The sequence below is a fragment of the Stigmatopora nigra genome, chromosome 17 (genome assembly GCF_051989575.1).
Source record: "Stigmatopora nigra isolate UIUO_SnigA chromosome 17, RoL_Snig_1.1, whole genome shotgun sequence".
Taxonomy (NCBI): Eukaryota; Metazoa; Chordata; class Actinopteri; order Syngnathiformes; family Syngnathidae; genus Stigmatopora; species Stigmatopora nigra.
Window position 1 is genome coordinate 5,611,371 of NC_135524.1, and position 16,421 is coordinate 5,627,791.

Here is a 16,421-nt window from a genome sequence, read left to right on the forward strand (position 1 = left end):
TTGTGTTACTTATTGTTGAAATAAATTTGCAGAGGCTATTTTGAAATTGTAATAGCTTTTTTTATTTAATCAAACAAGTGCATATTCAGATTATCAAAAAGTACAACAGCATCCAGTACCCTCTGGATAAGAAATGTCTAATCTCATTAACAATGTGATAACCAACAATGTTACTACTAATAATTAGGCAATTGCTTATTACCATTCATTCCCACCATTTGTGTTCATGCTCATGCCAACATCCCCTTTCCACAGAAGAACCAATGCATCTTGTCATTCCGATTCCCAGACATTTTAACAAATATGCCTAAACGTCAAAACAGCTCCTTGAGATCTTAAACAAAGATGTAATCCTTTTAATCCAGGGGCTTTATTGTCCATCAAAATTGATCCAGCAGAGGAAATGAGATGAAATAGCCAAGTGCAGCACCCACGATGATGCCGAGAAAGATCCAAGTATTGAAGGACATGACGCATAACATCAGGATGTAGCTCAAAGTCACCTGCAGCAAGTGGAGCAATGTCTGGATTCCATGTTGCAACCAGCTGAGGGACGAAAAACAGTTACTTTATCCATCCTTAAACTATTACAAATGTCATCCATCTAGTTATAACTAGTGTGTAGGAGATGTGTCGTAAATATTATCCACATGTTCAAAACTTTGTCACTTATATTACCCACTCTGAGACTAGAAAGAGACAGTGCTGAATGTGGGATAGTGTCTCAGTTATTGAAAAGAATTTGGAATAAATATTTCTGTCTAACATCTGTGTAAATATCACATATTAAGACCCAATGAGTGAGGGATATGGGATAAGGTGAATGCTATAGTGGGACGTTCCCAACTGTGGAATTTCTGACACACCACATATTTGGCAGCAAGACAAAAATATATATAAAAGTATTACAGGGAAGTGAAAACCTACCTGCCCTTGTTGTTTGGAAAAAAAGAACCCGATTCTTTGGTAACCAACGAGCTTTCGGAGGTGCTGTTTTCAAGCGCATTGTTGTCAATTTGGGGCGGTGCGCCGGTATATTGAGTCGAATTCTGTGTCAACAATGTACTTCTACTAAGCCCCAACCTCCAAACTTTGAGCATTTCGTATAAGATTGTGAGCAGCATGACCACGATCACCGAAACAAGCATACCTAAAACACACAAAGAAAAAAAAAAATCATAAGATTGCACCAGATTCTATCAAACTTTGTACAATTGACAAAAGAAGGGAAGGGCAAAAAAGGCTCAAAAAGGGGTACTTTACCCATAAATTGGTTTTAATTTATTAAAATTGTCCCTGGGTGCTCAGATTTAGAGTTTTCCTGCTACTTATTTCAACTATACTATAACTATACCCTATAACTCAAAATCCACAATGCTGCAAGTTACTATGTACATTAAAATGATTTATATAAATATCTAGAAGGGGAAATTGAGAAAATGGCAGTTTATGACTACCTCCAGGGCTGTTTACATGCCAGAAGTCAAAGAGCAGCGTAACGCTACTGGAGACCTCAAAGACCATCTGAAACAAAAACAAAGAAGAGTAAATATTACGGCAATAGCTATTTGAATGGCACAATAGCCTTCACCTTCTGTCATTAGGTTTGAGACACTTCCCCATTGTTATATATATAAACCTAACCGTTGGCTCCATATTGATGGTTGGGTTGTTTTCTGCACAAGTGAGGAGCATAATAAATAAAAGCTGCCTCACCCAGCTTGGTTATCACTCACCAATCCAGTTCCAGATGACCTGAGGGATACTAATGCTTTGTAGGGATAGCGGCTTACATGTAGCGGATAAGGTGGCATTACCAAAACATACTGATATGATGGACCACAAGATGTTATTTTTGTTCATAGTTCCTTTTTATCAGCAGTATGGCTTGTAATTTCTAATGATTTTATCAAGACCGCGATTTATGGTGTGATTCATATCAGAACATTTTGTAATGCGACGTCAGAAGAGACAACGTTGCCATTGGCAACGATAAACGACCAATCCAATTGGACTGGGAGGGTTCGATCGCTTCCACCAAGTCAATTGACGTGTATCGGCGTCAATTGTAATAAATGAATTGACTCAAAAGAAGGGAAAATATGTACTTTATATGGCAAAACTGTTTTTTATTTTTCTATTATGACTTGTACATTAGCCTCGGGTCAAATTTGTCAAATGCGGACAAGTTATAAAGCATGCAGTAAATCCGAAGATGTAATTCGAATCGCTATCCCTAAAATTAAGTTTTAACAGAACTCACGGGCATCATGTTGAAGTTATTGGATGTAAGGAAGCCACACTTGCAGTTCTGGTGTTAACTCCGTTTTCTCATAGCGGCTGGCTGGTCCTGGCTGGTGGAATGTTGATGCTTTGAGAGGGGGATTGCGAAACAAGCCTCGTTCTTTACGCTCCTTGAGACAAGTGACAACTCCACTCCAACTTCCTCGTGATCTTAGAATAAATAAAGGTCTGTCGGGTAATTGAGTTCTAGCAGAGAATGTTGACTCTTCAAATGATTCCGGTTTATGTGGATTGCGCACGCGTATTCAAGGAAGACGTTTTCCTTGTGTTCATCTTATTTTATATCATTTAGAATATCATCACAGTGGTATATTGTTCATAAAATACTTCATTTACATTTTATTACAAATAGGCATTTTCATACCTGTCAACCTCGAACCATTTGTGATCTTACCAAATTTTGTTTTCGCCCTTACATATATGTATAAATACATGGAAAATCTTACCACTTTACTTTTTTGTAAAAAATCACGAACAACAAGTGAAAATGAAAGTAAACATAAACAAGGGAACAGGAAACGGAAATCACATGGTGAAAGTGTTACAAAACGAAATGTTTATCATGATCTTTTTTTTTTAGCCAATCAGAGGCGCCGGTACATATATCACTTGGCAGACATGCGTTTCCGGGAAGAAACAATGGCGGATGGTGAAAAATGGCTAGAAAGTGCCGCAGCCTTAATTTATTTTTTTTTCTCAAAATCACCGTTTAGCGTACCATTTTCATGTGTACAGCGTACCAATATAAAAATGGGCTTTCAGTTGTACCAATTACGGCGAGAACGTACCAGTTGACAGGTATGCATTTTAGATATGTTACCGATTACAATATACTACCACCATATCAAATTGTTATAGCGAATTTCTTCCACAGGAGGTCAGTAGTGCAACATATTTCAGATGGTATAATTCTTAAATATAGTTCTTATTATAAACTATTTAATGGCAATGAGTTTGGAGTTCAAAGTTTGCACAAAACGGAACGTTTCAGATAGGTCTTCATTGTGATTGGCTTTTCATTCACATGTATTGTCCCTTTATTAAATAAATCAAACTCAAATGTATTCCATCTGAGAATTCTGTCATATGACTTATAATTCTATATAGAGTGCATATTTAAAAATGCAGAGAAGAAATACAAACCATTTTTGTTAGCACCTATACAAATAATGAAGTGGACATTTTCAAAAATGATCAATAACAAGTCAAATTACTTTATTCATCTATTGCACACATTTGATACAGTATTTACATTAGGACTTGGAGTATGTGCATTTTGCACTTTTAAGCCAGTCTTAAGTAAAAAAAATACAAATAAAAACAGATACCTCTTTTCAATATGTGAAGCAGGATGCTGAATATAAAAGCTCCCAAAAAAAAGGTGATTTCGTGTAAAGCGAATGAATCATTTGACTGAGAAAAATACTTATCATGATTCCACTTTCCCCATATGAGCATGTAAGATAGATTTCCTGGGTCTCACATCAAAATGTGGCAGTTTGAGCACCTTAAGATAAAATTCAACAGGATTCACATTGCTCTTTTTCTTGAAGCAGAGGAGTCAAATCATTTTTCTTAAATCCTGTGTTAGGACTGTTCATAACTGTACAATCCAATAAGAGAAAAAAAGTGCATTTATTATTTTCACAATCTTTTTTACTTGACTAGGACATATTCTTTGGTGTTGATTTCAACGAGGGTATTTCCAGCAAACGGCAGCGCTTCGTGGCCTCTTGTTCTATTGTCTACTTTTTGAACTGAAGTTTCCACTGCAGCTTTCTTGATAAGTGGGTGGAGGCTTTGTGACACACATATTAACAAAAAGGGATGCCATATTGCGTTACTTCCTTTAGTCATTTTCAGAAAAGTTGCTTCATCACTGGCTTCTTTCAATCTCTAATGTCTAAACTGAAGTTTGTGTCACTGCAGCTTTCTTCGTAAGTTGGTGGAGGCTCTGAGATAAAGATACAAAGAAGAGAGAAGATAAAATAAGCTACAGAAAGTGCATGACTGATTATGACATTTGAAAGCTTCAAAGTAGTTGGAGAAATGCAGAAAACAAGTCTCCGTATATTTGTCTATTTGAACGTCAAACATAAGGTAAAAATAGGATTCCCATATATGCACATTCAACCCTTTATGGCAAACAGGCTATATTTAAAACATGGATTTTGAGCAATGTAATAGTTTCTCTTCTGTTAAAAACTGAAGTATCATTGAAATGTGTTACATATTTATACATTATCCATAACATTTATCCTCACAAGGGTCGTGGTGGGTACTGGACCCTAACCCACCCAATTATGGCAACTGGCAGAGGACACCGTGAATTAGTGGTCAGCCAATTGCAGGGAATGATACAGTTTTACAACTAATTATATTTGCAATTTTGCAGTTTTTTTTTGTTCCAAATTCTAAGGTTTGGACTTTAAAGAATTGAAACAGTATCAGCACCACAAAAAGGCTCTACATTAGTGCATCTATAATGTTTTCCATAATGTGCTATCTTGCAGGCTGAGTGAATGTAAGTTTTTAAAGTATTAATTATTAAGATTATTGGAATTTTTAATTTTTCCATACTTCACGAGTCAATTTACATTGTGCATCCCTGAACTTTCAGGTTAGGAACACTAACTGTAAGGGAAAAAAAAGTAATACCTTTTAACTCTCTAGAGATTAAGAAAATTTGATTAATTACTTTGGGGTAAAATGGATACCAAAACCAACAAGGATGACTTAAGTGATACTTTTGTGCTTACCATGAGGATAGTCCCAGCTACTGTACTCTGGAGGCAAAATAAGAGAACAGGATGTAGGCACAGGCGTGGGATCTCCCTCAGTAAAGAAAGGTATGGTGGCCCCAGTTGAGACACAAAACAAGGGGGACGATGTGTTGGGTTGTCTGCGGCCAGGAGGCAAAACTGCGCTAGGTGCGTGGCTAAAAGCACTCGGTGACATGCTTGCAGGTTGACCAGAGGGATCTTGCTGAGAGTGACTCTTAGTGGGGATCTCCTCACTGGCGTCGCCGACTGCATACAGCTCTTCATCGTCCTCAACTGGAGGAGCACTAGGTGTCACTCCAGCTGCATTGGGTACAATATTCACTTCGCAGAGATCAGGAGTGGAAGCTACAGTCCTTGTTGGAGATAAATTTATGGCAATGTTCCCGATGTAGATGGGCAAAGTGACAACTGCTTCCGGAGATTTTAGTGCTACCTGAAACCACATACACAGTATAAGTATATAGCTCATTACTAAATAAAATATGACATTTTAAAATGGATTCTATATTATGACAAATGACTACAATACATTGTAGCTTTATAATATAATTGCTTGTTCAACAACAGGAGAAACTGATTGTTGGGTGTCCTATAATTTGTTGGATTTGATTGGGGTGGCAGTAAGTAAGAGAATAGTTTGCAGCATGGTAACAGCGTTAAATTACACAATATCCTAAACCGTCTAATGTGGCCAACTGTCTTAAAAAAAAGGAACTATAGCACTTGATGTGTCACACAAGAAAGCTGTAAATCTGTCACCATCAACTATTCATTAACAAAAATATTTGAAAGAAATAATAGCTGATGTATTGTGCAGCAGAACAAATAATCCTTTAGTATAAGCCAAACACGGTGTATTTTTTTTGTAATGCTTTAGTCAAAATAAGTGCCATTTGAAATATTGTAATAAATTGGTATTGCAAATATACCATATAAGAAGCCCCACTAACCTGAATGAAATAGTCAATATCTATGAGGCTGCAACCTGTTAACGCTGACTGAGGAAGAGGTGGGACAATGATCTGTTCTCTCCACTCAGCGTGTTTTCCTGCCTTCACTCCAGCTCCCTCTACTTCTGCAATGGTTCGCAGGTCAAACATTTGCCGCCTTGTCTTATAAGTCACTTTCTAGTAAGAAAACAAATACAAAAACATGCATTAAAATGTGACAAAAAAAACAAATGCAAATCAATCCTTCCTTTTTTACACATATACCTATCTTATCGTCAGGATAAATGTTTATTTCCTTCTTTTAAATAACCAAGAAAGCCAGTTAATCGATTTACCCTTCTAAACTGATGACATAAGAATAACAAGGCTTCTTTTATTTGTAATTCTTTCAACAAGAATTATTAATGATTTTCTATGCATTTGAATTTACCTGTATTAGACTTGCCAGTACACATCCAGTGTCTTTTCCAGACTTGTTGTGGATCTCAGTGGCTAACCTGATAACTTGACCAGGGATGTAGCCTCTGAGGTCACTGCGAGCTTTTAGCATAAGAGTCCCGGACTTCACCAGAAGGTAGTTAAATTTCTTAGTGGTCACAGCATAGTTCATGAGCTGTAGAAAAAGAGAAGCAAGTGGGATTATTTCTACTGAAACACATTAGTTCCAGATCATCAAAAACTGGCAGCATTCATTCATCAATTCTGTGGCATCTCCAGTTTTCAGACTCTCTTAGCTGTGATATGGGGCTTAAAACTACGACTAGATTTTGGGCCAATCCTACAGAATATTGTGTTTTGGTTGCCAAGAGGGCCTTAATAGAAGCTGGAGAGAGCCCATGCAAACAAAGACCTTTAACCATGAGTCAAATTTGTTAATAACATGTCACTTGTGCTGCCCTATGAATGTTTCCCTGAGGGGAAATTGAATAAACCTTAATCAGGGCTAAAGGTTAATGTTTTATTTAATATAATCTCACTTACATCAATGTCAGGCACCTCATTAAGGTTGAGAAGGTTGAGAAGGTAGAAGGGCCTCTGGGCTTTGTAGTCCTTGTTAAAGCGGGGTGTGTCAATGGCAGCTTTCACACAGTAAATAATCTTTCCAAATGGTCCTTCGAAAGAAGTTGGTACCGCGGCTGAGAGAGTGTCAGGCGAAAAAAAGAAACATTTTAACACTTGGGTTTTCGTGAAACTCATCTTTCTTTGTTTTAAGCCATCACACTCAAGTATTAGTATCAAGTATAAGTATAAGTACTGAAGATGTGTTTTTTATAGGTTTCCAAATATACCTACTTCAAACTGTACTTGAAAATACTTATCATACTTATTTTAATACAGCCACCTTAGTGTAGTGTGTAGTGCATCGGTATCACCTTTTTTTGTTGAAATTAAAGAGTTAAACAGCTTCACCTAAGCATCTGTGTTCAATTTAAAGGTTCAACTAAATCCTTAATCGGTACCCTTAAAAAAAAAGGGTCAGAATTTGTGAATAGGGCTTATTTCATTCTGACACTTCCAAAAAAAAATCTCCCACTGGCTTGCCCTACACTCTCTCAGTCAGAGAGCATGAGAGGGGGGCGAGGAAAGGCAAGGAGGCATGACGACCAATTAAACTCCGACTGCACAGCAGGATAGAGACTAAAAATAACCCAAAACCCCTTGTGATTCAGCCCACGCTAAGTGTATGTGTAAGATAGCAAACGTCAATGTTAGTATGTTTTCTCAATCTTGATGTTTTCACACTTTTACGAGAGTTCAAAAAGAATATCATTTTTTAAATTATTTATTATATAAATATATTTATTATTGCAATTATTGCGATTGGACTGTTAAACAGCAATGTCTGCCATTGACGGTGGTAGACGTCCAATCCATTCAAAGCGGAAGAGTGACAGCCAATGAATATTTGTTCATTACTACTATTGATAAACTAATTTGAAGCAGGGTTTATCTTGGCCAAAGGAAGAATAGATTTAATTTTTTGCCTCATTTCATATCAACACTATAATTTAGCAAGCTTTTAAAATTTAATTCACACCTGGGATGAGGAACTGGAACGGGAAATTGTGTTCTCCTGCTGCCAAAGTACCTGTGGGGAAAGAAAATAACAAATGTTTAACACCTGAAACACAGAGCAAACAAAAATGCAAGAAATACAAATAAGAGGAAAAAAAAGGGAAAATCATTTACAGGTTTATAGACAAACATCAGAACTATAGCTCATTGAAGATTAGTTGATCCAGATTCAAACATTGGACGTCAAGGTAATGCCATGCATATTTTTCCAGGGCGATAAAGTTGAACTGATAAAGAGTTTTTGTTGTTCAAAAGGCAGTTAAACAGAAATGTCGTTTGAAGTGACCCACTATCAACAGAAACTAGCCAACTAGAGTTATGTATATATACACGAGTGACTAATGGCTAAAAGACGTAGCTGGCAAAGCCTTTTGCTGCAAGGTTAATCAATGATAATAAATAAATAAATAAAAGGCAAAGCAGCAATCGACCCGGGAATGAGTGCATTCTTCTGCAACAGTACTACTACTTTGGGTCAGCATTCTTTTAAGAACCTGCCCTTATGGATTATGGAATAATGATGGCTTGGATCGGATTTTAATGATGTCTGCTCAAGAGCTTTTATTCTTTGAAACATTATCCAGAATTCAAACAGCTTCAGAATAAAAACAATCCACATTTTTAATGCAATTTGTGCTATTGTATCCAATCATTATCAAGCGTTTTATCTTGAGCACATGCAACAATTATTGGATTTACATGCAACAATATTGATGTTGTTTTTCATTAATAAATGTGACATGGCTATGATGTTTGAATTTTCAAAAATACTGAGTTTTGGAGGTACTTAGGTTGATTGGGTTTGGGCTATGGTGCCTTGACAGCATTTTTTGGCAGTTTGCTTCAATTGCAATTCTGTCAACTAAATTGGCAAGAGTAGGAGTTTGATTTTTATATAGCATCACAATGAAAACACCTTCAGCCAATCTGATAATTAATAGTCTAACAGAGTTGACAGCTCATTTAAGTCAGAGTGTAATAAATTTCTCCTCATGCCACTTTTACCAATTGGTTTATTTGTCTAATGCAAACATGTGCGTGAGTGTTGTGCAGAACATGAGAAGTCAAGTTTGGCTGAATTTTATGGCAGAAACCCCCAAAAGCCTAATTCCTGATTCCACAATTCCATATTCAATTCATACTGAAATTTTCTTTGATTCACAATTCTGGTCAAGTTTAACATGTTATTTTCTCCTGTTACTGCTATCAGATTACCACAAAAGAAGCATCTGAGGTCATCCAAGTACACTAGACACATATGGAAGAGGAATCCTTGGTCCATAGCACAAATTGTTTGTTTTTGTTCTAAAGAATAACACCGTTGTATCTGTGTGGTAATCTGTCACCACACCTGTCTAACTGCTTATGTGGCTCAGCCCACAGGGTAGACCATTTTGAAAAGAGATTGAGATATGGAAATCTTCACAATAAAGGGAATGACAGGGAGAGGCTGAGTCATTCATTATTTATGCGCTGCTCTGTTTGGAGTGTACTGAAGGGCTGATTATGTTGTATTATACTTCTCATTCTTATTGATCTACAAATTTGACAATTATATTATTTACTATTGCTCTACAACAATTACTACAATTACAATATTTATTACTAAGCCAAAGAGGATTTTCATATTACCTTTGTCAGCGACAGACAACGTACTGTTGAAGTACTGCTCCTCAATAGTCCATGATGTGTCGTTAACTTTGTTGGAAATTCCACATGAGCCCTGACAGTTCACCTTGATGGCTGTAAAGAGAAAAAAAAATACAATTGAGATTGGGAATTATTTTGCAAAGGTGATCTAAGAGGAAATAAAAAAAAATCTTATCTAAAAGATGCCTTGCAGAAATGAAGACCATATTAATTAAATCTCACATTATGCAAAGAATAAAGTCCAAAATATTGGTGTGTACCAGCAATACTTAATACAGGATTAAATATTGCTGCTTGTATAGCCACCGTATACATATATTTTGCAAAATTATACAATACAAAATTGTTGACTAAGTCAACCTGGTGATAGATATACAGTATATACAAATATATGGCTTTTTCAGCATTTACAAAAATCATAGTCTGAACAATGTGTATATTTTCTTCGAGGTCATACATTTTCAAAATTTGCTGATATTTAGAACACCAATAGGGACTCAATAGTCACTAAATATAGCAAAGTATGTTGCTAAGCTACCAACATGGACAAAACACACTTCTTCCCCTTTTATATATTGGGCACAAAAAAGCATCAATACATTATTTCATGGTATATTTAAACTTCTTAATCATTTGAAAGGCCGCACAGACTGCATTTTGCACAAGACATGGTTATATTTCACAGTACATCTCTGATATGATCACACACCCCCCACCACACAACGGCTCAAATCCATTCTGTCTGTGATGAGAAAAAAAACATCTGATAAATTACACAAGCGCGCGTGCACGCACAAGCAGTCTGACAGCAGCCAAAGGATTAAACAGGGAGGCAGCCAAGCAGCAATATGAAAAGATAATTCCCGATAGATTTTTTCCAACCTCAGACCTAACCTTGAACACAGGTTATAAAGGAATATTTATATATATATATATATATATATACTAGTCCTGATTAGGTTCAATATCAAGGACAATAGATCCGCAATTGACTAAGAGACAAATCCCAGAGACTTGTTACAGTTTTGTAGCGCACTTTTTGTTGATCACGCTATTAATAGAAAACATATATTGATAAAATATTTTAAATGAATTTGTTGTCAAGTTGTGTATTTAATAATACTGTATAGTTCAATGGAATGAAATGTAAAATTTCATAATTGGCCAATCATTCCCGCACAATTACGTAATTCCAATACACAAAATAGACATGTGCAAACAAGGAAGCAGATGGCCTCGCCAGATTGTTGGCACAATTTCATGGAGAAGCGATACCCTAAAATAAAAGCAAAAAACATGGTTGAGCCTTTTCATAATGCATATAAATTAATGTATACATAATTTTTTAGACCATAAAACAGATTGACTAACAGCAAAGAACATTTAGTACAATTGTCTTTGTCTTATCGAATAAATATGGTTAAAAAGCATTTTGCATAGTATTACAATCTGTTTTCTATTTAGATTTTACATGGTATCACAACTTCACTAGAAATACTAAAAATAGTTTTACACAAAAACTGTGTTACTATAAATACTAGAGGGGTCAAAAATAAATACTTGTTATTGATTCAATTTTGAATATGGAACATGTATTTGTATTTGATCCCATTTATCAAGACTGCTCAAGATGTACATGCATTGTTATTGTTTTGACTGCAATAAGAACTCATCACATTATGTTCACATTGGAGAACAAACAATGCATTTCACTGTCTTTGGGGATTTCACCAGAGACTGTGAGTCTACAGATAAATAATGGACACTGTCTCAAGATACATATGGAGCCAGATGGAGAAATAACAAGAGATGACACATTAGTTTGAACTTTAACCCAAATAAAGAGGACAGTTTCTAAAATAAGAAAGACACCATAGAAGCTAAGAATAACACAATTCAACAACCATTTTTTTGTTCTTTTACTATGTTTGGTGAATTAATGAATTTTGTAATATTACAATATGGAGTTATTTCTTACAGTTCAATTTTAATCTTATGATATTAGAATATATGATTTCTTGGCAAGTAATTTCCAGTGGCGCAACTGACCGTCGCCCACGGCATGGTGGTTGACAAAACACTGACTTTGGCTACTCCACAACCAACAGGAAAAAATGGCTCTGACCAGTACTTGAGAAGCTATGCGTAAAACATGCTCTGACTCAGCAGCCAGCTGGATTTGTTACCAACACATTGGAGTTCATCCAAATCCGCTTTATGGTTCAATGAGAGTGTACGCAAGCAGAGACAATCCTGGGCTACTACCCGGCAGAGTAGACAGTGTCGTCAACAGTTATTCTAGAGGGGAGTCAAACACTTGACTGGAATATGAGAGCACATTCAAATCACTTCAATTGAAAAGCCATACTGTACACTGGTATTGGATTAAACGTCATTAAAGGAACACTTCGTTTCCATTAGAAAAATTGAGTATTCTGTCATATTATGGCTTTTTAACAAATAGAGAATTACGTGTGAGATTTGACCAGCCTGAGGTTGTTGTTTTGCTCATTTTCTTTGTCACAGAGCCTGCACACCCAATTTAGGAATTTGAACCTTCAGGGCATAGTTTTCTTTGTCGAATGTTGTGCTTGTTTTACACTGTTGTTAGCGGTGTGAATTGATTTTACTTTAGTGGAGAAAAGAGAAAGACAACAAGTCATAAGATACTGTAAAATGAAGCAACATACTTGATAAAGTTTAGGGAACTTAGGCCAATAATAATAGTTCCTTGTTTACAATTCAATACCAGATCTTGAAAAGAATAATTACTCATTACAGTTAAATGCATTCTTGCTCCAATGAATTTCATTTGACTCATACGCTCTAACTGCTGGTTACTCTTAATTTGTTGTAATATGCATTGCAATATAACAAGATTGGATTGAAAAGGATTTAGAAATGAACACTGCATTGATTTGACATAAATCCTTGCATGTTTTGAGGCGGAGGTAAGAGGTTTAACCCTGAAAAGGTTACATCATAAAAAAAAACTGAGGTCTTCACTACGTCATTATTTCAGCATTATCATACTTACTCAATTCTTTCCATAGATTGTTATTAATAAAAACATTGCTTTTGCTATATAAACTCATCAATTTTGCTGTTAATCCTCTTGGACATAATCTCAGCCTGTGGATTTTTAAACTAATGTAATTATCATTAGACATGATGGGTTTTCTCAAGAATAAATCAACATTTTTTCCCTACAACAAACCATAATCTGGCTGTCTCATTTTACTGAAAAACTGGAACAGTGTTGGAAGGAGCTGAGGGGAGAGTAGGTGATTTAAGTGTCTGCTTATCAGGAGTGTGCAGGAATCTTACAATACTCCAAAATTATTGGCAGAGGAGAAGTACTGTTGGTTTTGAGGGTCAAAGAATGGCTTGATATTTTCACAGTAACTAAAACTCATGCTAAAATTCTGCAATGACTGCAAATGAATAAATTCCCCTAAAATATCAAAGAGTTCACTAGACTAGAATGGCAATTATTATCTTTATTTTAATTGTAAGTAGAACAAAAATTGGGGATGCTCAGGCTAGGGTAACCCATCTTATCTACTGCAAATTATTATTATCTCTACTCCTCCTCAACAAAAAATCCCCTTAAACATATGAAGATAATCCATAAATATAATGATGTCATCATTTCTAAAATATTGAGTTGAGTGCGTCTCAAACTCAAGCCCAAAATGACTGAACAGACAAAGAAATATAAATTTATAGTCCACCTTCATATGTCTTTAGCAATTAATTTTCGATTGCCATTGAACCTTCCATCTTGAGGCAAGACATAAAGTGCAGAGTTTTATTGTTACAGGGGCTTGGCCCCTCTTAGTGCACATTAGTGGTATAATTCCATCTACTGTATGTTTCAATGCTATTTCTTGTCCCACTATCATCTCACAGTGATCCATCAAATTGTTATATTATATTTTACGGAATGTCCAGGCTAATCAAGAAAAACACAACTCCTAATCTAAAGACAAAATCCGAACATCATGGACACAACAGACTTCATTCTGGTTCAGCATGATTCAGATTCAGTCTTGGGGATTGAATAATCAGCAGTCATGCTTGAAAGGCGCTGTAGCGTTGAATGTAAAATGCAGGCTCAGCAATTATGAAACATTAATTTTAAAAGCCTGATTTGGAGTGCAATGCAGCTTCTCTAGAATACCTCTGAGGAGAGGTTAGAGGACTGCAAGGAGCTTCTTTTCACTAAGAAACTGTTGTGAAAAGTGTTACTGTGAGCACAAAATAAACATTTGTGTGCACCATGGATCTTTTTGTTTTAACAGAGACAAGAGTACAGAACTACAAGTGTGAACTCAACCAGACACTTGGTGGAGCAAATCTGGGACAAAAATGTACCACTGGACTCAGGCTATTTTCATCGACCGGGTCTTTCTTATCAAAAAGAACCCGTTGATTACTGCAGGTCTTGTTGTTAGGCTGGACATACTGGCAGGCATGAGTTAGAACATCATCAGACATTGCTCAAGGGAAATGCCAGATTGGAGAAACTTCTCAGCCATAAAAATAAAGGCTAAGAACAAGCCTTTGGCATCACTGAAGCAGACTAATATAAAAGTAGGTATGAAGGTAATGACACCCTGGTTTAGTCATTTTCTGAAGACTTTACGTGAACATATATGCTCATTGAAAAGTAATTTAGCCCACTTTGGCTTCATAAAATTCAGCTATGGGAACTATTCAACTCCTTATGACTGTTGTTTAGGACTTAGGAAATATATGAACATCATGTGCTGTTTTGTACAATATTATATTGTTAAAGTGATTTGGTTTCCAAAGTTTGGTGCAACTTCAAATGCTGTTTCTTTTGTCACAAAATAAATAAGCAGTGTCTTCTTCACTTACATAGTAGTGATCAATCACACCGGTTTCATTCATTCATGCATTCATTTTCTGAACCGCTTATACTCTCAATGGTTGCAGAGGGTGCTGGAGTCTATTCCAGCCGACTATGAGAATCATAGGGCACTTGACCATTGGAAAAATATTGGGCCACGTCTTTATAGTATTTCAACCTTTTTGTAAGTTTTCTAAGAGTTTTCAGCATTTGGTGCACAATATATAATTGTATAGCCATTACAAAAGCAGCTTTCATTTAATGTTGAAAGCATGTCATCTGTCAGAGAAGTCCCTTTTCTAGAAGGATCGTGTTTGCTATACAATGGACCTATTGTTCATAAATAGGGAACAAATACTGAGATCATTCACCTTAATAATACTGTACTTTTTCATCAAATGGACCCCCAGGATTTTACACTATTAGAAAAACATTCCAAATATACATTCCTCCCCATCTCTTATCAAAAAATGACAACTTGATGACTTTTTCCTCCAAGTACCACAACCAAACAAGTTTATCTCAAGTAAGCACAAGTAGAAGCCTTGATTTTGTCCAAAACGTGACTTTCAAACGACACAACATTGGCCAGGAAACCATAGAGAATCAAATGTGGAAAAAACAAACATTCATTTCGGATTTGGGTATTGAGCGCATCCTCCGATCAAAATAACCACAACATTCTTTTAAGAACATCTTCAAGCAGAAAGATAGTAGTATTACCTTTGTATTGGAGCGAGTTGCTGAGCCGTATTTTGACAGTTCCGCAGATGGACTCTCCCGGACTGTAAACCACCTTGTTGTTGGCAAAAGTGATGTCAAATTCTTGAAGCTTCCCCATGATTGCGCTCCTTTCCACGCTCGCTTTGCACGAAGACGCAATGCTCGACTCTCACCTGCTGGCTGACAGGCTGCTGCAAAAAAGAATTGACGTCACGGAGGCTGATCATCATGGGAGGGACACACTGACGCGTCTGTCGGCCACCATGAATGAATGCATGCTTCATATCACTTACCCATTTCAGACTACATACTACTATGTACTATACACAGTTCTGGGGTCGAGGGTTTGATCTCAGGTCTCACTGTGTGGAGTTTACATCGTCTCCCCGGGCTTGCGTGGGTTTTCTCCCGATAATCCGGTTTCCCTTCACATCCCAAAGACATACGTGCATTCTTAGAATAAATCAAATCAAATAGACTTTGTTATCAGATATCAGTTTCTGTTTACTATAATTATGTACTAATGTATTGATAAGCAATTACTGAACATACAAACGTGAATTTCAGAACAAAATAAGCAAAAAGAACATGATTCTATTGTGTTGACCCCTGGTTTGACATACACAAATACATTGAGACATGAAATATCTCCATTAACTTTCTACCTCATAGTTAGTATTTCCCTTAAATCAACATATATGCAGCTATATTTAAATATACCAACATGTCCACCTATGTTATTACATATAAACACCAAATTCAATTCAATTCATTTTGAAATCAAAAGCCAGTAAAAACCTTTAGATACAAAAAAAGAATCCCTTTATAATGGGAATTGATAATGACTTCCTTACAATAGTGTAAAATGACAATTGCATCAATATATTTTGATATTCATTCTCCTTATTACAGTTTATCATTAGCATTTATATAATTATTTTCATATTTCATTATTATAGGTGAGTCTGTGATTAAGGGGATGTTAAATAAATGTGAATTTATGTCACGGCAGAAAGACAATGGTTGCCAAGTTACCCCATGTATCCATGGAAATCTGAT

The 16,421-nt window shown here is 36.1% G+C and overlaps 2 protein-coding genes across 3 annotated transcripts; both read right to left on the reverse strand.

Annotated features, from left to right (window-relative positions):
* Window positions 1-46: 46 nt before the first annotated feature.
* slc31a2 (solute carrier family 31 member 2) lies at window positions 47-2,519 on the reverse strand. 2 transcript variants are annotated; one of them, XM_077737658.1, is made up of 4 exons: window positions 1,737-1,966; window positions 1,458-1,524; window positions 928-1,150; window positions 47-546 (listed from the first exon to the last, which is right to left on the reverse strand). In XM_077737658.1, the coding sequence occupies exons 1-4, from the start codon at window positions 1,812-1,814 to the stop codon at window positions 381-383; spliced, it is 534 nt and encodes a 177-aa protein (XP_077593784.1). In that variant the 5' UTR covers window positions 1,815-1,966; the 3' UTR covers window positions 47-380. The 2 variants fall into 2 exon arrangements, with proteins under 2 accessions (XP_077593784.1, XP_077593785.1); XM_077737659.1 differs by lacking the exon at window positions 1,737-1,966 and adding an exon at window positions 2,264-2,519 and having other exon boundaries at window positions 51-546.
* Window positions 2,520-3,495: 976 nt separating this feature from the next.
* On the reverse strand, window positions 3,496-15,554 carry arrdc1b (arrestin domain containing 1b). The gene is made up of 8 exons (XM_077737240.1): window positions 15,363-15,554; window positions 9,746-9,856; window positions 8,076-8,126; window positions 7,019-7,173; window positions 6,468-6,650; window positions 6,038-6,214; window positions 5,064-5,520; window positions 3,496-4,258 (listed from the first exon to the last, which is right to left on the reverse strand). The coding sequence occupies exons 1-8, from the start codon at window positions 15,478-15,480 to the stop codon at window positions 4,194-4,196; spliced, it is 1,317 nt and encodes a 438-aa protein (XP_077593366.1). The 5' UTR covers window positions 15,481-15,554; the 3' UTR covers window positions 3,496-4,193.
* Between the last annotated feature and the right edge of the window lie 867 nt (window positions 15,555-16,421).